Here is a 10,035-nt window from a genome sequence, read left to right on the forward strand (position 1 = left end):
GTTGGTACCATAGTCATTATCATGTCTGTATCATGGTCAGTATCATGTCAGTATCATTCCACTCCAACAGGCTCCTGCCTCAGAGTTTCCACAGTGCGCTCCGCAGCTCTCGCCCCCATAGCGCTCTCCAGCGCTCTTGCCCCACAGCGCGCTCCGCAATGATACCGTCAGTATCATTGTCAGTTCCACGTCAGTATTATGCCATTATCATGGTCAGTATCACATCTTCATCTCGTCAGTATCATGATCAAGTAGTTGCCCTTTTGTATCTCTTTGGGGGTTTCAGTCCATGTGTGCCGTGCTGACTACGCCATCGGCCGTCCGCGTTGTGCCATGCTGACTACGCCATCGGCCGTCCGCGTGTGCCGTGCGACGACGCTAACGACCTCCTCCCCAAAGACTCCAGGGTCGGCGACCCTCCCCCGGAACCCTCCACCCCTCCATTCCATTCCATTATTATTACTATATTACATTACAACACTTTACATTACTTTATCTATTTCCATTCCCTTCCATTTCATTCCATTTCATTCATTCCATTTTATTCAATAAAACCCTTAAACGTCCATAAAGGTGTGTTTTCTTTGCCTAGTGAAATGCGCCGTCACGCTACGCTGATATCGTCGTCGGTCGGGTCCTTGCGCCGGTATTGTAGCGCATGTCAGTACAGTATGCGCTGTCACGTTACGTTGCATGTCAGTACAGTATGCGCCATCACGCTGCGATCGTCGTCGGTCGGGTCCTTGCACCGGTATTGTGGCGCCTGTCAGTACAGTATGCGCCGTCACGCTACGCTGCGATCGTCGTCGGTCGGGTTCTTGCGCTTGTATTGTCGCGCATATCAGTACAGTATGTGCCGTCACACTGCGATCGTTCGGGTCCTTGCACAGTATGTGCCTTCACGCTGCGATCGGTCGGGTGATTGCTGCGGTATTGTCGCGCATATCAGTACAGTATGTGCCGTCAAGCTGCGATCGGTCGGGTCCTTGCTGCAGTATTGTCGCGCATATCAGTACAGTATGTGCCGTCGCGCTGCGATTGGTCGGGTCCTTACTGCGGTATTGTCGCGCATATCAGTACAGTATGTGCCGTCACGCTGCCATCGGTCGGGTCCTTGCTGCTATTACAAACTCTCTTCTGTTTGTAATGTATGTAATATCTGCTTGCTTATGTTTGTAACATACAGTAAGTTTCATGTTGTCCCGTCAGTTTGTTTTGTCGTCCCCCCCCCCCTCCCCCCACCCTGATTGGTGGGGGGGGGGTCCCCACTCTCGGCCTGCACCTTGTCGTGGTGAGTGGGCTTTAAACCAAGACAGGCCATTTAACCCATTAAAACCGGGAAAGTTTCTGTCTGTCTGTCTCTGTCTGTGTGGTATGTATAAAGTGTTTCAGAAATGTTTTAGTTTTCAGAACATTGGTTCTCAAAAATAGCAGATATACAAGCTTGCACACATCTTTTTTTTTTAAAGATTTTGGGGGAAAAAAGTGTTTGAATGATTTTTAATAATTTTGAGCTTTTTAACATCTGAGGGGGGGGTCCCTGGCACAACATTTTCAGATGGGAGGGGGGGTCAGTGGCCAAATATATATTAATTTGGGAAAATTAATTTGGGATTCATTTTGGGCCTCAGGTCTTGCACCAATATACAGTACAAGATGGAGTTGGTCTGCTGTGGCATGCGGGCAAAAGCCGAGTGCCGTACTGTACATAACCTTTTTCATGTCAGTACAGTATGCGCCGCCACACTACGCTGCAATCGTCATCGGTCGGGTCCTATGCCGGTATTGTGGCGCATGTCAGTACAGTATGCGCCGTCACGCTACGCTGCGATCGTCGTTGGTCGGTTGGATCCTTGCGCCGGTATTGTGGCGAATGTCAGTACAGTATGCGCCGTCACGCTACACTGCGATCGTCGTTGGTCGATTGGATCCTTGCGCCGGTATTGTGGCGCATATCAGTACAGTATGCGCCGTCACGCTACGCTGCGATCGTCGTCGGTCGGGTCCTTGCGCCGGTATTGTGGCGCATGTCAGTACAGTATGCGCCGTCACGCTACGCTGCGATAGTCGTCGGTCGGTTGGATCCTTGTGCCGGTATTGTGGCGCATGTCAGTACAGTATGCGCCGTCACGCTACGCTGCGATCGTCGTCGGTCGGGTCCTTGCGCCGGTATTGTGGCGCATGTCAGTACAGTATGCGCCGTCACGCTACGCTGCGATCGTCATCGGTCGTGTCCTTGCGCCGGTATTGTGGCGCATGTCAGTACAGTATGCGCCGTCACGCTACGCTGCGATCGTCGTCGGTCGGTTGGATCCTTGCGCCGGTATTGTGGCGCATGTCAGTACAGTATGCGCCGTCACGCTACGCTGCGATCGTCGTCGGTCGGGTCCTTGCGCCGGTATTGTGGCGCATGTCAGTACAGTATGCGCTGTCACGCTACACTGCATGTCAGTACAGTATGCGCCGTCACGCTACGCTGCGATCGTCGTCGGTCGGGTCCTTGCGCCGGTATTGTGCCGCATGTTAGTACAGTATGCGCCGTCACGCTACGCTGCGATCGTCGTCGGTCGGGTCCTTGCGCCGGTATTGTGGCGCATGTCAGTACAGTATGCGCTGTCACGCTACGCTGCATGTCAGTACAGTATGCGCCGTCACGCTACGAAAGAAAAGTTTTAGTTTTCAGAACATTGGTTCTCAAAAATAGCAGATATACAAGCTTGCACACATTTTTTAAAGATTTGGGGGGGGAAAAGTGTTTGAATGATTTTTTATAATTTTGAGCTTTTTAACATCTGAGGGGGGGGTCCCTGGCACAACATTTTCAGATGGGAGGGGGGGTCAGTGGCCAAATATATATTAATTTGGGATTAATTTTGGGCCTCAGGTCTTGCACCAATATACAGTACAAGATGGAGTTGGTCTGCTGTGGCATGCGGGCAAAAGCCGAGTGCCGTAGTGTACATAACCTTTTTCATGTTATGGGGCCAGGCTCTACAGAGCAAGGCTCCGTTTTATTATTGGCATTATTCTGTTTCTTCTGCCGTTTTTGCCAGTTCTGGCTTAACCGTGCATATGCTTTTTACGAAACTCGGCCATATGGTAGAGGGTCATGAAAAACTATCAAGAAATAATTCTCACAATCTTTCGTCAAAAGGTGGCGCTATAGCACTCAATTGAAAATGCCAACTTTGAACAGGTACAACTCATGCCCTGTTTGACATACAGCCATGAAACTTCGATACACACATGCGTCTCTTCATGCCGACAACTTTTGTGGTCTGACTTTTGACCTCTGACCTTTAGATCTCCCACGATTTTGAATTATATGAAAAATATTCATTGGCATATAACTTCTGCATTTTATCACTTATGGAAAATCCGCCGCTATCGTTTTGTCGGCAAAGGTCATAAGTTCATGTGTAAAATGTTTCGTGCAGATTAGAGATAGGTTTTAACTATTGCAGTTTTATGAAAATTATTCATCTGCCCCTAACACATACATGCAAGACTCACATTTCTTTGAAACTTTGCAGTAATGTAGAGGGTCATTCCAAATATCACTGAAACCAATCTTACTCCAATTGGCCAAAGGGGGGCGCTATAGATTGTTTTTGAAAATGCTAACTTTAAACAGGCATAAGTCATGCCTCGTTTGGCCGAAAGTCGTGAAACTGGCTTCCACTTGTGCCTTGACTCATGAGGAACACATCTATCACTTTGACCAGTAAGCTCCGCCCTTAGATTGTCCTCAATTCTGAGCAGTTTGAAAAACTTAAACTCAGGATTTTTTAGCTATTTGCATGAAACTGTATTATCTGTTTGAGCTCCTTTTTCACCGGGTAAGGTCCGTTGGTCCAATGGCTTCTCGCCAAAGCTACTGCCTTACAACCGCAAGGTCGCCAGTTCAAACATCACTTCAGGCAGACTTCATTTAAAGTGAATTGCAAACAGCATGACGTTATCAATGAATACATGTGCAATTGTTAAAGATGAGATGAAATGCTTATTTGAGATTATGTTTTTTCAATGTATGACATACTTCATTGTGAAAATAGCCGATCTACAATCTCGCAACGTTTGGTGAGCTTGTAGACGAATACTTTCACTAGTTTCTGTTCCGAGGAGACTTACAATTTCTCCATCGGTAGATGGTTAGGGAACCAGTGATCTAGAGTAGTTAGCAAAACATAGGCTTGGTTCATCAGGGTCGGAAAGAGTTATATATATCAACAGACGCTGACAGGGTTACCATATGTCTAGCTCAATGAGAAGAAAGGCAGCCTTTGAGTCTGGAGGTCACCGGTTCGATCCCCGTCCCAGATGATGTGTTGAGGTGATCATGATTTGGCATTCGTAGGCTTACGCGTAGTATTTCTTGAGGTTAAGGGTAGGCATAGTTTTACTGAGGTTAGGGTTAGTGAGGGTTTAAAATGCTCATTTGTTAATTGCATGGTCTTCTTTCTCTCAAGTTAAGTCTTCTATGTTTTTATGGCTTATTGTGCATATTACTTATCATTGCTTCTTTCTTTCTTCTCTCTGCAATCGCTGGCCCCGTATTATCGCTGCTTGCAGCTATATTTTTCATTCTTTTTCTTTTAGGTTTTAAAAAGGTCTCATAAATCCTTAGATTGTCACTTCACTGTCACCTGGGGACCCCCCAAATCATGTGGGGACCCACCTGGGGGCCCCAACCCACAGATGGAGAACCACTGGACTAGAAGCTTTCAATTTATAAAGCTATAGCGCCCCTTACTGGCTAAATATCAAATAGATTTTCCCACACCCCATTTAGAATTTGAGATGTATGTTTTCTAGTGGAGGATGCACTGAGCATTTGCGCTTTGTTTAGGAACCACTCTGTTACACATTAACACAATTTGGATACTAAACATGTATGAATTCATTGAACCACAGTGCTCTTCTGTTGGTCACAGTGCAGCTCCACTAAACAGCAGCAAGTAAATGATGAAAGGGAGAGCCTTAATACTTGACTCAATCCACCTTAAGTTTTCCATACAGTCTAGGTCAGTGGTTCTCAAAACTGCAATGATGAACCTGCACAATGAAGAATTTCACCCACCTTAATTGTAATGTGATGTGACAATAAAGATTGATTCTGATTATGATCGGCTAATTTCAAATGGCCGAAATGTATATAGGGCTGAAGTGGTTAATGTATGTTTTGTAAAATCTTCAAAGTAACTAGTAACTAAAGTTTTCAAATAATTGTAGTGGAGTAAAAGAGCAATATTTGCCTCTGAGATGTAGTTGAGTAGAAGTAAAGTATTGAACATTGGAAATACTCCAATAAAGTAAAAGTACCTCAAAATTGTACTTAAGTACAGTAGGCTACTTGAGTAAATGTACTTAATAATGTTACATCACTGGCTACATGTGGTGTAAAGTACTAGAATTCTCTTCTGGTGAGCAGCTCCACAGGAACAACTGGGAGCCGAGTGTCTTGCTGGATGTTTTAAGTCATACATGGGCAACTGGCGGCCCGGGGCCCCCACCTTCACTTAATGCGGCCTGCAGGTTAATATCGGAATACTGATATATTATTGATTTCATCTGTTCCAATTGCAAACATGACCCGCTTTAATTACTTCAGTCTATATTAGTAGCTTAATGACTAGTATTACATTTCTATTGTCTTTTTTATGTCCAATGTATTTGTATTTAAGTTCATAAAGTTAACATAAGTATAACTAAATGCATTTGAAAATAAATGTAAAAGTTCAAAACACGTTTTGAGCTTGTAGATCGGCTATTTTTGCAACTTTTGTGTGACATAGAATGGCTCGACAGTATATGCAATGTGGCCCTCTGGAGTTAGTGTGGAAATATAGAGAGGGAGCGGAGATTTATTTACAGAACTTTACAGTTAGGGCCAGTTGCACAGAGCATGTCATTTGAGGCGATTTTTCTTTTTTATCTAGTATGTGTTTTCTAAAATCTTGTCCAGAATCTCAGCAAATGACTATAAATAAGTGTACTCAGTTATTTAAAACAGAATGAATTTTATTGATTTGTAAATACATACTGTTCAGGTAAATACATGTATTACTATATCCCATAATATTGATGTTTCACAACATTTTAGAATTATGATCCATCATGTACATACATACTCTAACCCTAAACACAGACAAATTAAATAGAATATCACATTAGAATAACAGAATGAAGTGTTTTTTTAACCAACAAAATAAGTCATTGCAGGAACATCTACTATACATTTGCATTGTAAAATCTACATGAATCACCCTTGAGATAAAAATACATCAAATCCAAGAGCTCACATTGTGAAGGTTCTCAAGTTTATGCCAAGCCCTAAATTATGGGTAAATGGAGTAAATACTATGAAACAAAAAACATGTATCACAGAGACATCAAGTGACGTGATAGTAATTACTCTTTTGAAGGACATATGATACATCTAAATGCCTACAAATTATCAGATGTATACAGTGTACATCCTCCATAGATTATGATTGATGATTTATTGATCCTATCAAGCACACTGCATTCAATAGGTGGATAGGTAATATGACTATCCACTGGCAGTGATAAAACTTAGATAGGCCTTACAAACAAGGAATTAACATTTTAACACAAGGGAAATTTCCTGCTGAAATGGAACATCCACCATCTGAAAAATGTTAAAACGATTGATGGTATGAATGTCATAACATAATTGAAAATGACTGAAGTCTGTGGGCGTATGTTGAGCCTGCTACAGTACATACAAATTGGCACCACTTCAGAGGATGTGCTCATGTAGGCTATGTTTTTAAAAATATTGAGCAGTGAACACCTGGTAAGATTCTCTCTCGTGTTTACCCCCCAACATGGATCTCTTGCATTGCAGAATGCAACTCTTCAATTGCCAGATGCGGTAACGTTTAGTTCTTTCTCGTGAGAGAAAGAAACTCCTCGCGGGTCTTGGGATCTTCTTTGAACACTCCCAGCATCACACTCGTTACAGTCCTGCAGTTTATCTTTTGCACGCCTCTCATCACCATGCACATGTGACTGCAAGACATAAAGCAAGGCTTTTATTCACAGATTGAATTAAAGCTTCAAAGCGCTGAAGCTTGTGAGATACATACTGTAACATTTGGTCCCACTTATCCAGAGAGACTTCTAAAAGGCTGAGCAACAAGAGTGTGTTCATCTGATAAGATGAAGGCTGAAGACTGACTCTGTTCAGTTATGTAGTTTCTAAACCCACTAGCACCCCTTCTTGCCTACTGATTCACTCTTATGTCATCTTGAAGGCCTGTTGTCAATATACCGTATTATGTTACACTGAACCGCCAACGTGTATTAAACAATAAAGTCTAGTATATTTGATGGCCCCTGTCAGCCCTGAGACCTTGGAATGGTTAACCCCTGTTCAACACTGTCTGTGTGTGTGTGTGTGTGTGTGTGTGTGTGTGTGTGTGTGTGTGTGTGTGTGTGTGTGTGTGTGTGTGTGTGTGTGTGTGTGTGTGTGTGTGTGTGTGTGTGTGTGTGTGTGTGTGTGTGTGTGTTGGTGTTGGATACTCACGCTGCCTCCATCACCACTGCTACGCCTGCTGGCTCCAGCGCCTCAGAGATGGCTGTGGCAATCTGTTTGGTTAGACGCTCCTGAACTGGAGAGAGAACAACACATAGAATCCCACGTCGAAAAATACCAATGGAAGGATTAAAAGTGATGATAGTAATCCATAGCCTTAATCTACAGTAATAGGCCTACCTTGCAGCCTTCTGCTGTATATCTCCACAATTCTGAAAAGTTAGAATATGACTGTTAGTGCATGTGTGTGTGCATGCATGCATTTGCGTGTGCGTGTGTGTGCGTGCACATTCGCGTATGAGAGAGCATTTTGAATCATAATATGCTTACTTGGCAAGCTTGCTCAGGCCAACCACTTTTTTGTTCGGGAGGTATGCGATGTGAACCTGAAACATTGAAATAAAGCAAGAAATATATTACAACACACAACCTTACATAATTACCCCAATCAATTGCTGAAGTTTCTCGTTATACTGCAAAATTCTCAGTATTAATTGAACTCAGATGGTGTGGGTGTTTCATTGAATTACCCTGCCAAAGAAGGGCACGAGGTGGTGTTCACACAGAGAGAACACATCTATGTCCTTGACAATCACCATTTCGTCGTGGTTCTCATCAAACATTGCATCGTTCAAAATATCTGTAGGGAGATAAAGTGTCATTTTAATTTATATCATTTATAGTTTTTGAACCAGACAGGCCATTCTGTTCACAGTGTCCTGGAGAAAACGTCATATTTGAAAATTCCAGCCTACCAGTAATGTGTGTGAACCAGTTATGTCTCCAGAGAGAGATCGTAATATTGTTATTGGTATTTGTCAGCTACAATAATGTACTTTATATAATAAATCAGACAATAAATCAGAGGTTTCTAACAACATCTGTTCTAAATCTTGTATCCCTGGGATGTAGCATGGTGTTTGTGTTTCTGCGAATCATACTACAACCATTTCTCAAATCATCACTAAGTCACAGATTGCAATGATAAGTGCTGTAAAAACCATGGTGCCAAATGAACAACTTACACACCCACATGAATAAAAACATTTATGGCTAGGACAACAATAAGCTGTTAATTGTCAACATGAGACATGGCAATGGGATAGACTATAGAGACCCAATTAATTTCATTGCCATAGTGCAATGTCCTGCTGTTGCAAAGTAGCGGTGCCTCTGAGCTGCCCCAAACACCTCTTTGTCTTTGGATGTTTGAATCCACAACATTGCCATTTCATTTCCTTTTAGCCTGAAGACAGTGTTGCATTGCTGAATTGGAACGTGGTTGCACTCTATTTTAATGATGTGATGCTTAACACCTACACTACAGGTCACACGATGGACAATTGATATGCATCCAGGCTCATTCCTATGTTAATTCACCTGGTGTGAGTCGGGAGCCTTTATAAACTTTGTTGAGGTGTGAATTTAAAGTTGTTTTAAATCTATGCATGTGCCTGCGCACGCTCCTGTTCAAAAAGGTTGTTGTACGGCATGTTAGGCCATCCCATGAGCAATGCAACCCTGCCTGAAGGATGTGTACAGTGTACGCAGGATAATTTATCCATTTGAACCACCAAGAGTGGGTTTTTACAGTCCACAGCATCAAACAATCTGAACATAATAAACATCAAAGTGCATTCACCTCGAACTGATTCTTGATATCCTTTGGTGAAGTTCTGCATGGCTTTGGCTGCGCGCAATGGTGTGCGTACAAGACCCTCACGGTGGATGTCTTCTCCAAGCTCCATTAATATGGTGGCATATGCTCTCTCCATGTTGGTCAGCTTGGATGCTTCCTCTGCATCCTTGCTTCTCTTTTCTTCTCTACACAGCTCAGCCTTTTTAGAGTCAATGCACTTTTCACTGAAAGAGCTCATATACTCAAAGTTTCCATTGCAGACACCATTCTTCTCAGAGGCGTGGTGGTGATACTCCATTCTTCAGACTGTTATGTTTGCTATCAATTAAAATCACTTCAGTTTCTTCAACGGGATAAATGTGAAGCTTGGTGGCGGGTTGTTAGATGTGGGTTGGAGAATGGTGTGGTTGTGTGTGGTTGCTTTTAAAGCATCTTTCAGGCCCAGATCACGGGCGTGCCTTCAATTGTACTTTGAAGGACGGCATGCATGGGTTCGCAGGAGAAAATGGCCCATGAAGAGTTGTCTTAATACACAATTTCCTTGCATGCAATGTTGCAAAGACGAAGGGGCCGAGACATCTGATCACTTTGGTAATTGATTTCAAGCAAATTAAAATAAGTAATGCAAATGGAGCAATGCGCATGGCTTCAGATTACTTCAACTACTATGTTTTTTTTGTAGGATGGCCTTCTGGGATACATTACGTTGCTTAACTTCAGCTGTGGCCTGCACACTCGTCTCTTTAACTAAAGCACCTGAATGCGCTCTGCCTCTGACCCTGACCCCTGAATAAATGTGTGTGCTTGAGAAATGCTTATGGATGCTGTCAATAAA

The 10,035-nt window shown here is 43.2% G+C and overlaps 1 protein-coding gene across 1 annotated transcript; it reads right to left on the bottom strand.

Moving 5' to 3' along the window:
* Nucleotides 1-6,905: 6,905 nt before the first annotated feature.
* LOC311058590 (GTP cyclohydrolase 1-like) lies at nucleotides 6,906-9,498 on the bottom strand (the record flags this gene model as incomplete). Its single annotated transcript, XM_084076052.1, has 6 exons — nucleotides 6,906-7,035; nucleotides 7,553-7,637; nucleotides 7,742-7,773; nucleotides 7,892-7,947; nucleotides 8,092-8,201; nucleotides 9,204-9,498. 6 exons carry the CDS (start codon nucleotides 9,496-9,498, stop codon nucleotides 6,906-6,908), a joined length of 708 nt encoding a protein of 235 aa, XP_083932178.1.
* Between the last annotated feature and the right edge of the window lie 537 nt (nucleotides 9,499-10,035).

The sequence above is a fragment of the Gymnoscopelus microlampas genome (assembly GCF_963454915.1).
Source record: "Gymnoscopelus microlampas genome assembly, chromosome: 13".
NCBI lineage: Eukaryota > Metazoa > Chordata > Actinopteri > Myctophiformes > Myctophidae > Gymnoscopelus > Gymnoscopelus microlampas.